The following is a 19,328-nucleotide window of genomic DNA, read 5'->3' on the forward strand; positions in this document are numbered from 1 at the left end:
CACCACACTCCTCTGTTAAAGGGTGAGATTTTAGACGTTTCCCTAGTTGGAGATTAACCCACGTTTTTAGGATTGTTAAGTCTTTTAACTGATCTACAGTTAGGCATTATTCGGCTTGATTCTTGTGTCGGACGTCTTGCTCGTGCCTCTTCCTGTGACGGCACTCTGTGCTGAGGTGAGACAAGGCGAGTCGCGGCGGTGGAAACACCCCATTAGAAATATCGTGTTCCATTTGTATTAAAATAAGAGAATGGAAGTAATTACAGTACAACATACACTGACTTAATGGACGATTGAATACACTATGATTTCAAAGAATAATTGACGTGCATCAACAATTATGTAATAATTGAGTTATAGTGCTCTGAATTATGATAAAAATCTAATTGTGGGGTACCTTGAGCTTTTGTTTTTGTTGTTAAGACAATGTGGAGCATACTCTGGTCTCTAGTTCAGAGAGTTGTGGTACACAGGGAACCCACAATTCATTATCTGCATATAAACGTTCATTCATCTAAATGTATTGTGGATGAAATTACTTTTTACAATTGAAAAATGTTTATGTCATTTCTGCTGCGAGGGAATGTATGTACAGTGTTGTGCTGCTCATTAAATTCAGTCAAAGTGTCTGTAAAAGTAACAGAGATGAGTAAAGCAGACGAGGTCATTAAAAGGCAACCATAATTAAACGGTCTTATCTCTTGAATATAAATAAAAACATGTATTTCTATGGAGTTAAAGAGTGTTGGAAATGCTTTAGCTAACGTAGGCTGTTTTTTCCATTCATTTGAATAGGCGAATGATCTCTTAATGGTAGTAAATATGAGTTTTCCACATTTATTACATACTATATATGATTTGTGTTTGACAATTTGGTTTGCAGAGGTGAACGTTGTGCTGGTGTTTGAAACTCACGGGCAGGCCAACATGAAAAGTGGTGGGCATCCTGCGCAGTATGGCCGGGTCCACATCCTGCGGCCTGTTAGTAGCTCCCATCACCATCACCTACAATCAGAACCATTACTACATTAAAATATTAGTGGACATTTGTTCATATTTAAAAGTTACAAAAAAAGCTTTGAGCAACACAACAGATCATTTCCACCAACAACGACTGCGACTCAGTCTAGAGCAGAAGTCTCAAACCCGTGGCTCATGGGCCACATGCAGCCCTCTAATCCATTATTTGAAGCCCGCCACTTAAAATGATGTTTCCTTACAAACACAGCACCAAGGTGTGGCTGCCAGAGACGTCATAGAATATACTAAATGTTTGATAGTTTTTATTTTTATGAAAAAAATTGTCACATGATTAAATGTATTACATTCAACATTAAATACTTTATAGTGTATGTATCTATATAATTATTTTTTGCGTTTTATTATTTAATTAATATTTGAGCTATACATCACTCCATATCATAAAAACACTTTACTTTGAAATTCTGTGATATACCATTTAGAGCTGCAACTAACGATTCTTTAGGTAATCGATTAATCTGTCGATTATTTTCTCAATTAATCGAGCAATCGTTTGGGCCATAAAATGTCAGAAAACGTTAAAAAAAACGTATAACAAAATATTGCCGTTTGTCAAACCTGGAAATGACGATGTTCTCGAATGTCTTGTTTTGTCCACAAACCAAAATGATTCAGTATTAATGATTATTTGTTATATGGAGCAAAGAAGTGAAGGAAATATTCACATTAAGAAGCTAAAACAATCAGAAATCTTGTTTTAATCATGAAAAAACTTCAATCGATTATCAAAATAGTTGACAATTAATTTAGTAATCGATTATTAATCGATGAATCGAGCAATTGTTTCAGCTCTAATATCATTTTGAATATAGTGTTCTAACTTTAAGCTCATATTGCATCTTTTTTTTTTTTTACTATTTTTCTCTAGGCCGGCCCCCTCTTGACCAGACTAAACGATCATTGGCCGTCCAAGTTATTTGAGTTTGAGACGCCCCTTTTGTTAGGTTATATCTAACAAAATAGGACAGTGATGTGGTTGTGTTACCTGGGTGGTAGCGGACGTGTCCAGGCCATCCCACAGGCTCATGAACTGTGCCTTCATCATGGCCGTGGCCTCGTGGTCGAGGCTGGAACGATTCCTCAGAAATGACTCTGACACACAAGAAACAGGGAAATCAAAGCATGAAAACAGAGTTTAGTTTGGGTTGTTCCACAGGGATGACAACAGAACAATATGTTATTGTACACTGGAAACGCTTCTTCTCCTGCTTCATTCTTTTGCCCATAACCTAAGAGGAATAAGTGTTGTCCGGAGCCAATGATGGTACAAAAATCACACTGTACTAAGAGTCCCAACTCAAGACAAATGAAAACACACAGGATAAAAGGATTTTTTTCAGAATAGATAGTTGGGTCAAAACTTCAAATAAATGGAAAAAGTAGGTTCACCAACTTAGAAAACTGTGTTCCTTCTTTTCTTTATAGTATCTAATTCCTTGGTTATTATATCATGTATTTCTCATCTTAAGCTAGTGTATTGTAAGTAAGTATGTTGCCTGTGTATGAATGGGTAAACAACAAACAGTTTAATATTAGATTTAAAAAAAAAAAAAAAAAAAAGCTTATTTACTACTTTGTGGCAAGCGAAGACAACAAACTGCTAAAGAAAATGTCTTCTTTCTGATTTATTACGCTGCTAAGCTTGTGATGCCTTTCCAGCATAATGAAAATTAAATGCTCGAGCCTCAAGGAAACCATTAGTTTCTTTTTAATGAAAACAATAACGTGCAACATTTAAGGCAGATTTTATATCATCCTTTTGTGAAAAGATAAGCATCAGTGTAATCACAAAACATTACACCAGGTAATAACTCCTGACTCACCAATTTCATCAATGAAGATGATACAGGGATGGATTTTGACAGCCAGTGAAAACACAGCAGCAGTCAGCTTCTGGGATTCTCCATACCACATGTCTGTCAGAGTTGAGGCCTGAAGGTTAATGAACTTGCACCCCGAGGCTTTGGCTGTTGCCTTGGCGATCATGGTCTTTCCACATCCCGGAGGACCAAATAATAAAACACCTGTGAGTACAAAATGATGTGTTTTTCTGTTAAGATGTTGTTCAAACTCCTTTAAAATGTCGTCTGTATAACATCAGGCAAAATATAGAGCTTAACTAATCTGTTAAGTTGCAGCCTTTACATGACATGAGTTTAAAAGGCAGTAGGCATATAATTCATGACATTAATTGTAAGGAGGGACAACAAATTATGTGTCAATTACTTTGCTACAGATCACATAACATACAGTATAGTAAATGTAATTATCCCATATATCAATGGGAAGTTTCTAATAATTTGAACTACATCACTGAAAAGTACTGTTAAAAAAAATGTGTCCTGTTTTATGTGTGTAACATTAACAAAAACTAGACATGTGGAGGTACCTCTAGGAGGCTGAAAGAGTTTGGATCCAGTTAAAAGATGTCTTTTCTGAAAGGGAAGGATGACCGTGTCCTGCAGTTCATTGATAACCTCGTCCAGACCTGCTATATCTCGCCAAGACACCTGGAGTAAAACAGAGGACTGTGAAAAATTCTGTCTGAGTGCTTGTCTCGTAAAGTGCTGCCACAAAAACCGGGGAAATTTGTTGATAATCTTACTGTCACAAATTGAGGATTATAACTGTTACCTTCATAGTTTGTGGATCAACAAGGTGAGATGCAATATTCATTTCATACTCTGTTAGTTTGATCCCCTCGACACCAATCCTCTTCATCAGCTGTTCTGCCTGAAGAGATTAGACACACAACTCAGCTGAAAGCAGACGGAGATGGCAGATAAGAGTGACAAACGCTGCTCAGCCATGTCTGTTACACTGACTGCATCGAACTACAGCAAACAGCAATCTCCACAATGACCTTTAGCATTTAAAGCTGCAGTGCGTAACCTTTGGTGATTTTTTTTCATATTGTTGTTGGGTCTTTGTAAAACAAAACTTATTTAAATCAGACCTGAATGATTTGTGTGTATACACCGGCTGTGCAGGGGCGGGTGGAGACAAGAGTAGAGAGTTCTATGCTGTCAAAAAGGATTTGACAGTTTTTGAGCAGTAGGATTCTCTTCTAAAATGTATCAAGGGGCGCTTCTCTATGTTTTTAATCATACTCTGACCCATTTGTAGCCGTCTGGCTTTACTAACGCAATGTTGCTGTTGCCTCCACCTGTCTTGACACTTCCAGTGGGCAGCGTCGAAGTGTTGCCAGGCAACACAAGGTTTAAAAAGAGTCATGTGGAGCACACAAGCAGCATTGTGTGTACTTATTTGACTATGGTTTGAATAGAAGGGACATTTGTATGAGTTTAAAAGTTACACAGGCTACACGGCAGAGCAGTGGGTCACATTGTTGCCTCATTGTATGTTGGCCCCACAATGGGACTGGCAACCTTTCCAGGGTGTATCCCGCCTTTTTGTCCTATGTCAGCTGAGGGCCCATCAAGGGATTGAGAGTGAGTTACGCACTACAGCTTTAGCAATGTCATTTTAGCAATGAGCTTCAGTTCTACGAACCCTTTTCTTGGCTTGGTTTTTCTGTTTGGCAGTAGGATCCATGGCGTCAACAACCCATTTGATGCTGTAGTATGTGGCAGCACCAAAGATGGTCAGCCTCACCAACATACCCACCACTTCATTCCGGGACAACGGCCGCATCAGGGCCTCTCTGGGAAGATCTTTTAACAGCATCTCTGATGGCTTATGTCAGACCATTGGCTGGATAAACAGGTGGGAAACAAAGGAATGAGGGGTTAGGTTGATAATGAAAATCAACTGATGTGCTCTGTGTGAGGCCACATGTTACCAGAGCTTTCCACAGCACATTTACATTGTGCTAAAATTAGAGTCTGACAGATATGGGTTTTTCTATGCGAGGGTCAAAGGACAGAGGGTGTCACTTGCTGTACAGACTGTAAAGCCCTTAGAGACAAATTGAAATTGTGATGCTGGGCTATATGAATAAAATTGACCTGACTTGACTTCTACAGCTGATGCTATCTTAAGAAATGTGTGGAGTCGATAGGTGATATAAGAAGCTGGGGTGGTATATACATCTGATAAAATATTAGAGCTCAGTAACAGCGAATGATTTATAAAATTACTTAATCTAAATTAGTGAGCAGCACTTACTGTCTGTCTCACGTGTGTGTATGTATGTACAAATGTATAAACTATATAATACAATATGATAATTATGCATTAAACAGGTACATTTAAAAAAAAAATGACATTTAGTTTGGGAAAGTCTGAGAAAAAAAAAACATAATAACTAAAATGATGTCTTTTATGTCTACCTCAAGCTAAAATATGTTGTGCTGCTCAAAAGTAAGACAACATTAATGCAGTATATGAAAGATTTAACATTTATGTATATAATATGCCATTCCCTAGGTGGTGTGGGTAGAGTTAGAACATCATCTGTCTCGTCTTCTTCCACAAGTTCACTAAGGGTAAAGACAGCAACAATAAAGTTGAACACATGGGGGAGGGAAGGAGCAAACTAAAAACTGTTATTTGTTGTTGTTTCCCACCTGCTTGCCTCATCCTAACACACCCTTCTTGTCCATCTGTAGTCACAGATAATGTAGTTTACATTATGCACTCATACTGTTAAGGTAAGTCTTATTTCGATACAAAAGTATTTTACATGTGTCTCTACATTGTTATCTCTGTGCATTCAAGATCACAAGTATGTTTTACAGAAGATCAGAAACTCTTTTGGCATTATTTTCAGATGCAATAGAACATTCTAATATTAGCATGTGATGAAACAACAATATCCATTCATTAACTGATGAAGAATAAGGCAGTTTCCATCTACTTAAGACATCCTTTTAGTCATGGTAATATCAGATAATGTAAACCACTTGACCCCAATAAAACATAACTGTAATACATTCAAAAAAAATATGAACATAATCAACATACCAACAGTGTTCTGGTCACAAAGAAAACATATAGGGCTTGAAATCATCTTCCTAATCATCATAACGGTATAATATTAATAAAGAAAACAGGAAAACAATGGATAGAAATGTTGACCGGGCATTCCTTACTAAAAAAAACTATAAATTGCAAAAAAGAAAACTAAGGAGAGAAAGGGACAAGAAGAAAATACAATGAAACAAATAAAGCACAAAAGGGTTACCCAGAACTACAGTACAATACCACATTTCTTCATCTAAAGACATGTTACTTTAGGAGTTAACACACATTTAAATGTGTGGTAACTCCTATTACACTGGGTGACTACCAGCATAATTTGGGAAAGGTATAGTATAGTGACAGTTGAGCTTGTATGCAAAACGTGAACCTCAACATAATGTATGTGCATTACAGCACAACATATTCAACGTTTTTAATACATAGGTTTGGTGAATACGTACAAAATTGTTAACCCATCCAAAGCAGTTCACGTGTGCTACTCACCAACGAAGGTGACAATGACAAAAGATACACACATTATTTAATCGAAATCCATAAATGTGACAGTCAGCATCTCCAGGTAAGCTGCAACTAGCAAGCGTTCAACTGTCACTGCGGGACAGCGAACATTTTCACACACGGGGGCTATAATCATATCATTTCTGCTCTGTTAGCTGCTAAATATAAACGACAACGACATAAAAGACTAAAACACTCCTTGTTTCTTTCTTATTTACTTACCACGGGGAGATGCTACAGCAGTGAAGCGAAGCTACAAAACGTTAGCGTCGGCGGTGCACCACGTTTTGTTTCTCGGGTAGGAACAAAAGTCTGTCCGGATGTTGTTTTATTCGAGCTACTGTGAGCTTCGAGTCGGACAAAAACCGCCACATGATGGCAGAGTTTGCACACAGATGACATCACACATCAGAACCACGGACAGCAGCTGTATGAGTGCAGAAGGCAGACTAAAAGATACACACAGTCACTTTATTAGGTACACGGGAGACCGTGGATCCTCTGCTGCTCTGCTGACCATTCTCATCGGACCTCATTAACAGGGCCCAGAAAACTGTCACACACTGGATATTTTTAAATCTTAAAGATGGTTCTTTTTGTTTCTGATTTACTCCGATGCCACATTAAACGTCACTAAAATCACCTGTCGCCCTCATTCTGATGCTCGACCATGTATTGTCTAAATCAGTGGTTCCATTATCACCAAAGTGAAAAATACCGTGATTTTTCACAGATTTATTCCCAATAATAGAACTTTCACTCTCATCCTCCTCTTCCTCACATACTTCACACACGGGTAGAGTGGAATTAGATTAAGATGGACCAAAGAGATAAGGTCACTCTAATTATTATTATTATTATTATTATTTAATTTTGTACACACTCCAGTCAAAAGTCCTCGGCTCCACTCTGATTACAGTAGAACAGTATTTCTGTTTTACCACCAGAGGAAGCTTGTGTATATATAAATATTTTAGTTAGAAAATAATAGAATAAAATAGAACACTATTTTTTTTGAAGGTGGAAACAAGTCAGATAAATATGTGTACTCAATAAAGTGACCATTGAGCGTTTGTGTTTCGACTACACTATTTGTAATTCAATGTTCATGTGATATTGTGAGAGGATGTGGGTGGGGGACTTGTATGTGTTGTTTCTTGGCACTAAACCCTATACCACTGGAAAGCCTGTTTATTTCCCTGTGTGGCATTGGCAGAGAAGATTTTGGCAAATTTTTCATGGGCACAACTCACATACTCAACTCTGCTGCTCATCCCACAAATGCATTTTCCTTACAAACGTGGCACCATTTAAAAGGGAAATTAACAGGCTTTCCAATGGTGTAAGAGTTATTGCCTTGAAGCATTGTTACAACAAAGAAATAATCAACCAAACACGCATTTCCTTACTTTTTATACTATAGCATAAAAAGATTTTATAGTATTCAAAATCTAAATACATTTCAAATGTTTTTATATTTACCAAAAACAGACTGAAAAGTAAGTATCTCACTGCAAATGTCTGGCTGTGTTGAGACTGTGATTGGACACAAAACACCCAAGCATGTCCTGGGGTAGGCGACATGCAAATGTACTTCAGTCAGAGATGGTTATAAATCTCAGGCCGTACTCTTGTTTTCAATGATTTCCAGTGGTGTCTGATAGTGGATAATTCAGTCTAACTGCAGCCTCAAAGATAAGGCTGTAACGAATTGCCTTCTCCTACGAGCAATTAATCAAATGTGGGCCAAAAGGAACGGTTAATTGTCACAGATTGTGTGCTAAATTTAAAACAATGCTCATATCCAGTCTGGTCTCTGCATCAGGATTTTATGAATGGGACAGAAAACACAAAACAATTTGAATCAGATTAAATGAATACACAGGTTTATTAGGTATTACACAAGACATCCTCCGGTGACTAAAAGGCAGCCCTTCATACAAGTATAAATAATAACATTTGATTTTAATTGAAACCTCACAGTTCTGGCCCAGTGAACCACACTTCTCTCAGGGCATATTTAACTATCATTAACTCTTTTTTGAAGAAAAAAACAGCTAATTTGTAGCCTAATTGGGTGCAAATTAGATGCTAAATTCCTCCCTACACAGCCTCATATCCAAGAGCCCACCCTGGTGAAGTCCACCCTTGTTGTAGAAAATGGCACACAGGCTGCTATTGCACACACCTTTGGCTGTGAAAATGCTTCATAAAAAGCTTTAATCTCCCTGTACTACAGCAGCAAGTCCCTGAAGATAGCAGCCAGACTGTAGTAGCCATTTTGATGTGTGAGGGCATGAAAGCTCAGGCTTGTGTATCTGCGAAGTGCAGCTGGGGCTCCACATTCCCACAGCACACCTCGCACCTTCCCAAACAAACCACTCATGAGTGACTGCAAGCGAAAAGAAAAGTGACACATTCGGCTCCCATGGCTCTCAACTTCCTCCATGCCATACCCGTAATAACACTTAAACAGGGAAAATGTAAAAATGTACAACAATGATTTAAAACAGTTTAATTAAAAACATTGCAGAACCTGTATTGTAGAAATCTTTTTTAATTAACTGAGTCTAATGATTTATGATGACTCCACCCATGTTAAGGAGGTTCTATAGAAATTGAAAACCATAACAAACCGCGTAGAGTTGAGCATTGCTGTGCCGAGGCGAGGCAAGGCGTGGTGGGCTTACTCATACATGTGCCTCAGTCTGTTTTGTTTTTTTATAAAATACACTTAATAAAAGGAGCTGAAAATAAATACGCTGTAAAAACATTATAAGTTAAATATCTAACAACAATGTGTGTGTGAAAAAAGGAGCGAGAGAGCACTAGTTAACCTTGGCGGTAGCTTTGATCCCCGCAGGAGGGATGGGTATCAGTAAGATTTTAATGATGCTGCTTATCGATCCGGGGCCTTAACAGTACTCTTATTGGTTCTGTTTAGGAGAACCAATTCAACAAAATAAAATAAAAAAAACACGTTATTTCTCATAATTAACATTAAGGAAAACTAAAACATTTGTTGCACATTTTAAAATTGAGAATATGTGGATGAATGTGTTTTCATCGTCAGTTATTGTTTGGCCATTCATTTTACCTGTAATTAATTCAATAAATGTATGTACTTGAATGAGCTCAGACTCAATCAGTAAATGAATTAACGATTTATAACAGTTTTAATGTTGGAACCATTTCAGACAGTATTCATAAACAGCAGTGAGTGTCGCTGTCACTGCCCGTGTGTGTGCTGACAGACAGGCAGCGTGCTGACAGACACACATTCCTTCCTCAAACAATGAAAATCCATCAGCGCTTATCCATATTACAGTACTTACAAAAGGTAGCCCCAGGGTTTTGGTACCTAACCCTACACTGGGTTTACTTGTCTTCTGGTTGAGACATTTTTGAGAGGGGTAGTGAAGCTTTTTGGGTTCAGTAATTCTCAGTGTTGCTGAGCTGTGGCAGCGCCCAACCACCAGTTGTTACCAGTTCTTATGGTCTGTTTGTGGCCCGCAAATAAAAATGCAATTTGTGAATAAACAAATAAAATGTCCATGTGTATGTACAGTAATTGTAATGTATGCTGTAGGAGAGAGGAATAATATTGTGGGAGACAAAAAGTGGGTAAAAACCCATAAGATTTACTTTCCTCTGTCGTTTTTCTTGTTTTTTTAATGTCACAATTCCAACCCTCCTCCTTTATAAGTGGACGAGTCGCCTAAGTGACTGAATCTGTGCAGTCAAATGCAGGGATTTATTTATTTAGACAGAGAACATGTAACATTTCCATACCAGCCAGTGTCTGCTTCGCACATGTGCGATTCTTAATGACTACAGACCCGTCGCCCTGACCTCTGTGGTTATGAAGTCCTTTGAGCGTCTTGTGCTTTCACACCTGAAAGCCATCACCAACCCCCTCCTGGACCCACTGCAGTTTGCCTACAGAGCCAACAGGTCTGTAGACGATGCAATTAATCTGGCCCTCCACCACATCCTCCAGCACCTGGACTCTGCAGGAACCTACGCCAGGATCCTGTTTGTGGATTTCAGCTCTGCCTTCAACACCATCATCCCGGCTCTGCTTCAGGAGAAGCTCTCCCAGCTGAGCGTGCCTGACTCCATCTGCAGGTGGATCACTGACTTCCTGTCTGACAGGAAGCAGCATGTGAAGCTGGGAACACATGTCTCCGACTCACAGGTCATCAGCACCGGATCCCCCCAGGGCTGCGTTCTTTCTCCTCTGCTCTTCTCCCTGTACACAAACAGCTGCACCTCCAGTCACCAGTCCGTCAAGCTCCTGAAGTTCGCGGACGACACCACTCTCATCGGACTCATCTCTGATGGTGACGAGTCCGCCTACAGGTGGGAGGTTGAACAGCTGGTCACTTGGTGCAACCGTAACAACCTAGAGCTCAACGCTCTAAAGACAGTGGAGATGGTTGTGGACTTCAGGAAGAACTCAGCCTCACCTGCACCCATCAACCTCTGTGACTCCACAATTGACACTGTGGATTCCTTTCGCTTCCTGGGAACTATCATCTCCCAGGACCTCAAGTGGGAGCTGAACATCAGCTCTCTCATCAAAAAAGCCCAGCAGAGGATGTACTTCCTGCGGCAGCTGAAGAAATTCAACCTGCCAAAGACAATGATGGTGCACTTCTACTCCTCCATCATTGAGTCCATCCTCACCTCCTCCATCACCATCTGGTACGCTGCTGCCACGGCCAAGGACAAGGGCAGACTGCAGCGTGTCATTCGGTCTGCAGAGAAGGTGATTGGCTGCAATCTTCCATCTCTCCAGGACCTGTTCGCCTCCAGAACTCTGAGGCGTGCAGGAAAGATTATGGCTGATCCCTCCCACCCCGGTCAGAAACTTTTTGAGTCACTCCCCTCTGGCAGGAGGCTGCGGTCCATCAGGACCAGAACCTCACGCCACAAGAACAGTTTTTTCCCGTCTGCTACTAGCCTTATCAACAAGGCCCGCAGCCCCCCCCCGACACTCTGACTCCTCACACTCCTCCTCTGCCTCTACATGTCACATTATCATTACATCTTTTTTATGCGTTACATTAACGTCATTACTGTGAACTTTTGCACCTGGTGAATATTTCACTGTTACTCACTTCTGCCCAGCTGTACTGCTCTTTCTGTAGTGCTCTTTTCATCTTTTTAAAAAAAACATTTATATACTGTGTATATTAAAATTTTGTATGCTTGTTATGCACCAATGACACCAGAACAAATTCCTTGTATGTGCAAATCGTACTTGGCAATAAAGCTCTTCTGATTCTGATTCTGATTCTGATTCTGATTCATTTGCAGTCCGGACACGGAGGAGTGAGCAGCTCTTGCTCCTGCTGCATGAGGAGATCAATAAAACGACACGTGCTTTCACGTCCGAGTCTCCAAAAGTCTCAAATAACACCAGAAAAAGTTGCTAGTTGCTTTTTTGTCGAAAAAGAGTTGCTGGAGGGATCTGAATCCTCGCTAAATATGCGACTAATTAGCAACACTGATGGTTTCTCTGTTCTTTGTTATGGAAGCTGGTCCCTCCCTGCAAAACTAGTTCTATGTTTTATTTCTAAACCATGTTTTCCTCTTGTTTATAAAAGATTCAGGTGAATGTTTTGATTTCCACACCCTCGGTAAGCCGTGTGTTATCTGTCAGGCGTGATCCGTCACCTGGTGCTGTCAAACCTGAAATTCAGTGGCTGCACACCTCATTTTGAATCGTCTCTGGGTTAACCCTTAGAACACAGAGCATTAGTAATGTTCCATTACTATATTTAAATGTCCAGTACAGAGGCTATATAGAGCTAATATAGAGTGTCTTATGTCCTTTTTTTCATTTTCACCATCTAAATAAACACACCTGACTACTCTAAAATCGGACTGAATTTGTGAAATTTGGAAATGCGTCACAGCTCAAAGTTCACTTGGCTCGTTTTTAATGAACAAAAACAAAAGAAATACGGTCTAATTTTGTGACTTATGCACAATTATTGCTATCTTATATCACAACTTAAAATGTCATATATAAAATGAATCATAACTTTGACTCAACAACACATAAGAAGATGAAAAAAAATCGAATTGACCTATAAACGCACCCCCCAGGATGTCCATATAAGGAGTTGTGTATTATTCCCATGGGTGCACCTGCGGCACAGATCTGTGCCACTAAGGGTTAAACAGCCACGCAGACAAGCCATGCAGGCCTAATGAGAGTGTGCTGCACCTGTTTTATATATTCAAAACACACTTCAGAACCTGAACCTAGAGGCTCAACATTATACCTGCATAGCACCTACTGTACCTGGACGACTATTGCATAACCTATGAAACTCGAAACTGGAGCAAGAGATGCAGTTCTGATGAGATGAGAAGCTTATGAAGAAGATGTTTACTTTCTCAGTCCCCCGTGAAGACATGCTATTATTAAACACATCTGACATGCTAAGGAATCAATGGAAGTGGATTTAAAGATGCCACCTGTTTACATGGAGGAACCTTTTCACAATAGGGCAAGCAGTCACTGCCATAGATGAGATTGGTTTTGTGAATGCTCATCTTAATATGAGTTATATCCTGTTAATTAGACAAATTCTGTTCAAGGAAAAAAAAAAATCCTTTTATTGGACATCCATTTATTAAGGACTATGTATAAGACCTGGCTTAACAATACTACTACTACTACTACTACTAATACATTTTATTTCAAGGCACCTTTCAAAGGACTCAAGGTCAGGAGTTAAAAATACAGTCACACACAGTTAATAAACAAGTTCATGATACATAGAATCATGCAATACAGGGGGGTTTGAAACAAATGGCTGAATAATACAAATCAAAGTGAGCTTACAAGTTTCAACAGATGTGTTTTTAGATGGGATTTGAAGGTGAAAGTGAGTCACAGTTGTGGATGTTTGGTGGAGAGCAGAGTGGCTGAAGGCTCTTGACCCCACAGGATCGCTTTAAAGATGAGGAGTGGAATTTTGAAATGGATCCCGTGTTTCCCCGGGAAGCCAGTGCAGTTGTTGTCGAAGGACTGGAGCGACGTGATGAATGGAGGGGTTTCATTGTTATAATTAATGGCTTGTAGCTGATGGATAAAAGGTACCTGGTACCAGGTACTATTTGTAGTACCTGCTCAGGCGAGGTTCCAAAAGCGTGCCGTGTAGGTACTATGCAATGATTGGTCAGACTGCCGTCACAGGAAAAGACGTCCCACACACAAATCAAGCCAAACAGCGCCGAACTGTAGATCACTTAAAACTACTTAACAATCCTAAAAACGTGGGTTAATCTCCATCAACTACCAGGGAAATCTCTATATTTAACAGAGGAGTCTGGCGTATTTAGGGACAGTGCTGGCGATTGCGAGCGGCATCACAGACCGCTGCCGCTGTAGTCTGTGGAGTAGGAGGCTGTCCTCCAGAGACGTGTGGACAGAAATCAAGCCGAACAGTGTCAAACTGTAGATCCGGTAAAACTACTTAACAATCCTAACAACTAACAGGAGTCTGGAACAAAGTCACTAGTCACTCGTGTGTGTGTGTTGTGTATAAAACAAAGTCACCACAGTTTCACTCAGCCGTGCAGTGATGACTCCGCCCACGTTAAGGTGGTACTTTTTTTTGTAGTGGAGATGCAACCTAATGGTGCTGTGTCGTGCTGTGCCGAGGCGAGTAGAGCCGGTGGAAATGCGCCATTAGTTTCACATCCATCGAAGATGAAGAAAACCACTTAACTGTGGTTTTAAAGTGCATTCTGGCATTAGGTGACACTTGCAAGTCAATTATCCACATGTGTCAGTTCAGACTGACCCCGATCTGCGGTTCTCACAACCCTAACCCCTGACCCTAACCCCACCTGTGGCACATCCACTCATGTATATTCACCTGGGTTTTTAAAGAACTGTTAGGGAAAACATTCTAAAATAATGTAATTCATTCCAGTGCATGTTTATATATTGAATTGATTCATAAAGTAACAATGTTAAAATGATTCTGCAATCAAGTGGAGTTTTACTCGCAGCAGGATGACATTCAGTAATCAACATCTGCCAGGTCAATAATGAGAACGCAGTTATCCACTTATTATATTGTTGATCACAACAACAGCAACAAGGTAAATTATAATTGTTCAGCAAAAATCATTATAATTACACCGTCATTTGAAATTCAATCACAATCCCACATCCGAGGTTTCCCAAACACAACAGTCGCGACTGTCGCAGTGTAAACGATCGCAAGTCTGTCGTGTTGGACTAGAAACATTTCTTTCTTCCATTTTCTTCCCTCATGCACATCGAAATGACATGCTACCATGTTTGCAGCATGTTTGTGTGCACGCTCAGAAATCTCCACGTGAATATTCCCCGGGGAATGTGAGAATATGGCACTAATGCAGTCTGCCTGTTGACATTTAATTGGATCAGATACAGTTTGTCAGGTGACTGAACAGCTTTTACTCAACGTGTGCTCGGAGGAGATTATTAGCCTGCATCACAAACGTAATTAAGAAGGCGAAAGGCCAATCGCTCCGTATACTACATTAATCATACACTTGTAATGTGCAGATGACGTGGTGGACGCTGTTAGAGAGCACTGTCTGTGTATTTGTTGGCAAAACCACTGAGACACTCTGTGAATAGGAAGATTCACACCTCTCTATCACACTATTCAACATGTCCAAATTATTGCTGAAAGAATGCTGAGTATTAGGGCCACAGGGTCGTAATATTCTAACCTGTAGTTTTAGAAGAGGAGCGTTGTTAAAATGAGCATTTTGTGGAATTGTGCTTTAGAATAGGTTTCACATACAACGAGATACTTAATCTTTTGGCACATCAGCATCACATTGTCAAAAGTATCAGGACTTTAAAAAAAGAATATGCAAGAAAATGCAACTGTGCAAGTGAAAAGAAATAAGTGTCTGATGGGGACTGGATTCTTTCTTTTCTCTTTATAGGATGAAGAAACGTGAAGAAATCCCAGGCACTGCTTTCTGTAATCATTAAAAACATAAAGACTGTTCTATTTAAGTATTTTTATTGTGAATATTTTGATTTCAATGTGGAGAATGCAAATCTAATGCATATTAAAACAAAAACATCTGTAATTGCATTCCGAGTCTCTTAGGAAACATAGAGCCAGTGCAGGCAGGCAATTAGCTTAGTTTAACATAGAGACTGGATTTTCTTTCTTTTTTTTTAGCTTGGCTGTGTTGAGGGAAAATGTCTCTCACTATTTAACATCTTATTTTGCATTATGTGATGCAGTTTAACATTGAGCATACAAATAAAGAGATTCTCTCTTTTCCCCTCGTTTGAAACACATGTAGCAGAATGGATCTCTGCTTGAGTTTCTTTTTCTTCCAGGAAAGGGATCTCCCACCACAGACCTGACCATCACCCTCGACAACTCCATGGTGGCTCCCTCTCATACCGCAAGGAACCTGGGTGTGACACTTGACGACCATCTCTCCCTCACAGCCAACATCTGCTTGATCTTACATACATGTTGCACAACATCAGAAGGACACAACCTCTTCTAAACCCAGAAGGCGGCACAGGTTCTGGTCCAGGCGCTTGGACTACTGCAACTCCCTCCTGGCTGGTCTCCCTGCATGTGCCATACCACCTCTGCAGCTCATCCAGAATGCAGCAGCTCGACTGGTCTTCAACTTACCAAAGTTCTATCACACTACACCACTCCTCCACTCCCTTCACTGGCTTCCTGTAGCTGCTCGCATCCGCTTCAAGACTGCGTTCCATGCTACAAACAGATCCGGTCCAGCCTACAACCGTCTTGCTGCCCCCTCACTGAGAGGATCGCAGAGGCATTGGCCAAACTCACGACTCTTTGCTGTCCTGGCTCCCAAATGGTGGAACAAGCCCCCCATCGACATTCGGACAGCAGAAAGCCTCCGCATCTTCCGCTGCCGACTAAAAACACATCTCTTTCGACTACCTTTCTACCTACACTTTATAGTTTGGCTAACTTAAAGCACTTACTTCCTTCTAGCTCCTATTTGTACCCAAATGTTGAAATGCACTTATTGTAAGTCGCTTTGGATAAAAGCGTCTGCCAAATGACACGTAATGTAATGTAAATGTAATGTTTTCAAATCCTTTCTTTCCCCAAGTATATTTCACCTAATCCCAAACTATTCAAATATAATCCGGAGAACATTTCAACTGTATCATTTGTCATTTATAGCTCACTTTATATTCATCTCTTAGCTCTAAATTCGATGCTACACATCAAATAAATCCATCACAAATCATAAAGGGAAACAGAACTGAGCACTTTTTGCTCTACAAGGACAAAACAGCTCTTATTTGTTGAGCTCTGCCAGCTGGGGCACATCATTCTGAGAGTGACACCTCCCTCATAAATCACATACAAGTAGTGTGGTGAGCCCCAAATTTAGTCTGGAGTAAGCAGTATGGGGTTGCAGGGAGTCTTATGTTCCTTGGCTGCAACAGGGAGCCATATCAATTACCATTCATGTTTCACTTGAATTGGTCCCCATCACCCTTTGGCCATTTTCGCCATTGCATTTCATTTGGGAAGACATATGACAGGGATGCCCAGCAGCATACATGGAGCCTATCTGTGGCACTGCAGAGATTCCATCAGGAGATTTAACATGGTCTCCATTGCCCCAGGATTCACTAATGGAAGGAGGCACATCACTGTCACTGCCTGCACCCTCCATCTCCTTCCACCATCCTCCATCCTCCATCCTCCATCCTCCCTCACTGCAGCTCCAGTGGGATCCAGAAACAACATTTACTTTAACTGATTATATCCACTGGCAAACACCTTGGGATCACACTATATATATACATATATATATATGTATATATATATATATATATATATATACAATATATATATATATATGTATATATACACATATATACACATACATACACATATACACACACACATACACATATACACACACACATACACATATATACACATATACACACACACATACATACATATATACATATATACACACATATGTACACATATATACACACATATATATAAAATACATATTTCATATACAAAATATTGTTGTTTGTATTTTATTGAGACGATGATAGTGCCTTCATATTTTGTATCAAAATAATTCAATGTCATGTATTTTTGCATTTTTAAAATACTGTAAAATACTAATATACAACAGAATTTCGGCATGATGACATAAGAATACAAGACGCGAGGTTCTGCTGCAGACTGGACGTCACGGTGCTTTTTTCTACTATTCTTTTATTTGCTTGTACTTGTTAAAGTCATGGCGACACTGACTAAATCACAAGCTTTCAGAGATACTCTTAAATTTCCCCTTTTTAAATGTGTTTATTTATTTGTTCTCCATTTAGTGATTGGAGTTATAATAATGGATTTCTTCTAGACTTTGATCTTATAATAATAATAATTGATTATTGGCTTCGAAGTCTGTATTGGATGGTAATAGGATGTTACATTTAAATATGATATAAATACTGCCTGATTTTGTTTTTTATAGCGGTTGTGCACACACCAATGACAGTTTCAGCTGTAGACTAAATTATATAATTATAATAATTATATATACTTATAACAAATGAATCGGCAAACAATCCAAACAGATGATCTGACTCATCTGTTTGGATTGTTTGCCGATTCATTTGTTACCGAACACCAAGAAGGTAAATAAAGATGCGCAAGAAAGAGTTCCTTGAATCTGAGTATTTGGAAAATACAAAAATAGAGTGGTTCTATTTTGAAACATGGTGTGGCTGCTGCTGTATTTTGTAGCTTATTTTGAAACATTTATTAGTTGGGTATTGTGGTATTTTAGGAATCAGCAGTGACGACAGTGAAGGCACTCGTTGACAGAGAGGCAGAGATGTAGGTAGTTTCTTTGAGGGGGAACAGCAGGCAGGTAGGCAGATGTGGAGAGTTGAACCCAGCAAAAAGTTTACCAGAGTATATAGGGAGGGCTGATTGCAGCTGTGATCACAGGTGAGTGGTGTTGGCTTGATGAGGAGGTGTGTCTTAGCAGGTAGAGGGGGGTGGAGTCAGGTGAGTGTAAAACTGCTGAATGAACTGTGACACTTTCTCCAGAATGCTGGTGTTGGTGCATCTGTCCTTGCAGTAAATCCTCACTATTTTCCGTAAGGATCTTTGATGGAACTGTGATCCATGATTCTGCTCCATACAGCAGGGTGGGGAGGACCACGGCTTTGTAGACTGGAAGCTGTATTTGAACCCTCAGGTCTCAGTCATCAAGACTCTTTTTCCAAGTGGTGGTTGGAAAAAGACCACCACTTGGTGGTGGTTGGTCCAGAACCTGAGTTTTCTTGACATGCATCCCAGGAGAGTACGGTATGTTCATGATGGTGCTTATTTTGTGAGCTATAAATGAAATGCTTGGAATTTACACTTCCCAGAGTCTTTTGTGGGGTAGGCCTTGACATATTAAATAATACATTTTCATGTCAATCATCCACCCATTTTCTACCGCTTTATGCTCCACACAAGGGTTGTGCTGTACCAATCTCAGCTGACATGGGGTGATAGGCGGGGTACACCCTGGACAGTTCATCAGTCCATCGCAATCGATTTTACCTCATCCCCATGCTGCATGTTTTTGGACTGTGGGAGGAAGCCAGAGAACCCGGGGAAAACCCACACACACGGGGAGAACATGCAAACTCCATGCAGAAGGAGGCCCTTGCTGCAAAGGCAAGAGGGCTAACCACTACACAACCATGTGGCCCCTCGTGTCAAAGTTCAGCAAACACTTCTTTATTTGTGCTTTGACAGGAAATTAAACCA

At 40.0% G+C, this 19,328-nt stretch overlaps 1 protein-coding gene across 1 annotated transcript; it reads right to left on the reverse strand.

Annotated features, from left to right (window-relative positions):
* Positions 1 to 804: 804 nt before the first annotated feature.
* atad1a (ATPase family AAA domain containing 1a) lies at positions 805 to 6,812 on the reverse strand. The gene is made up of 7 exons (XM_058636623.1): positions 6,706 to 6,812; positions 4,555 to 4,755; positions 3,676 to 3,774; positions 3,431 to 3,551; positions 2,865 to 3,065; positions 2,027 to 2,133; positions 805 to 1,005 (listed from the first exon to the last, which is right to left on the reverse strand). The coding sequence occupies exons 2-7, from the start codon at positions 4,726 to 4,728 to the stop codon at positions 841 to 843; spliced, it is 867 nt and encodes a 288-aa protein (XP_058492606.1). The 5' UTR covers positions 4,729 to 4,755; positions 6,706 to 6,812; the 3' UTR covers positions 805 to 840.
* Between the last annotated feature and the right edge of the window lie 12,516 nt (positions 6,813 to 19,328).

The sequence above is a fragment of the Solea solea genome, chromosome 8 (assembly GCF_958295425.1).
Source record: "Solea solea chromosome 8, fSolSol10.1, whole genome shotgun sequence".
NCBI lineage: Eukaryota > Metazoa > Chordata > Actinopteri > Pleuronectiformes > Soleidae > Solea > Solea solea.

Bases quoted from the DNA above. Each gene is read 5' to 3' on its own strand.
- atad1a (XM_058636623.1), bottom strand. From the start codon at position 4,728: ATGCTGTTAAAAGATCTTCCCAGAGAGGCCCTGATGCGGCCGTTGTCC. The intron at 3,552-3,675 runs GTAACAGTTATA...GTTTTACTCCAG, and splicing joins TTGATCCACAAACTATGAAG to GTGTCTTGGCGAGATATAGC. The intron at 2,134-2,864 runs GTGAGTCAGGAG...CTTGTGTGTCAG, and splicing joins CATCTTCATTGATGAAATTG to AGTCATTTCTGAGGAATCGT.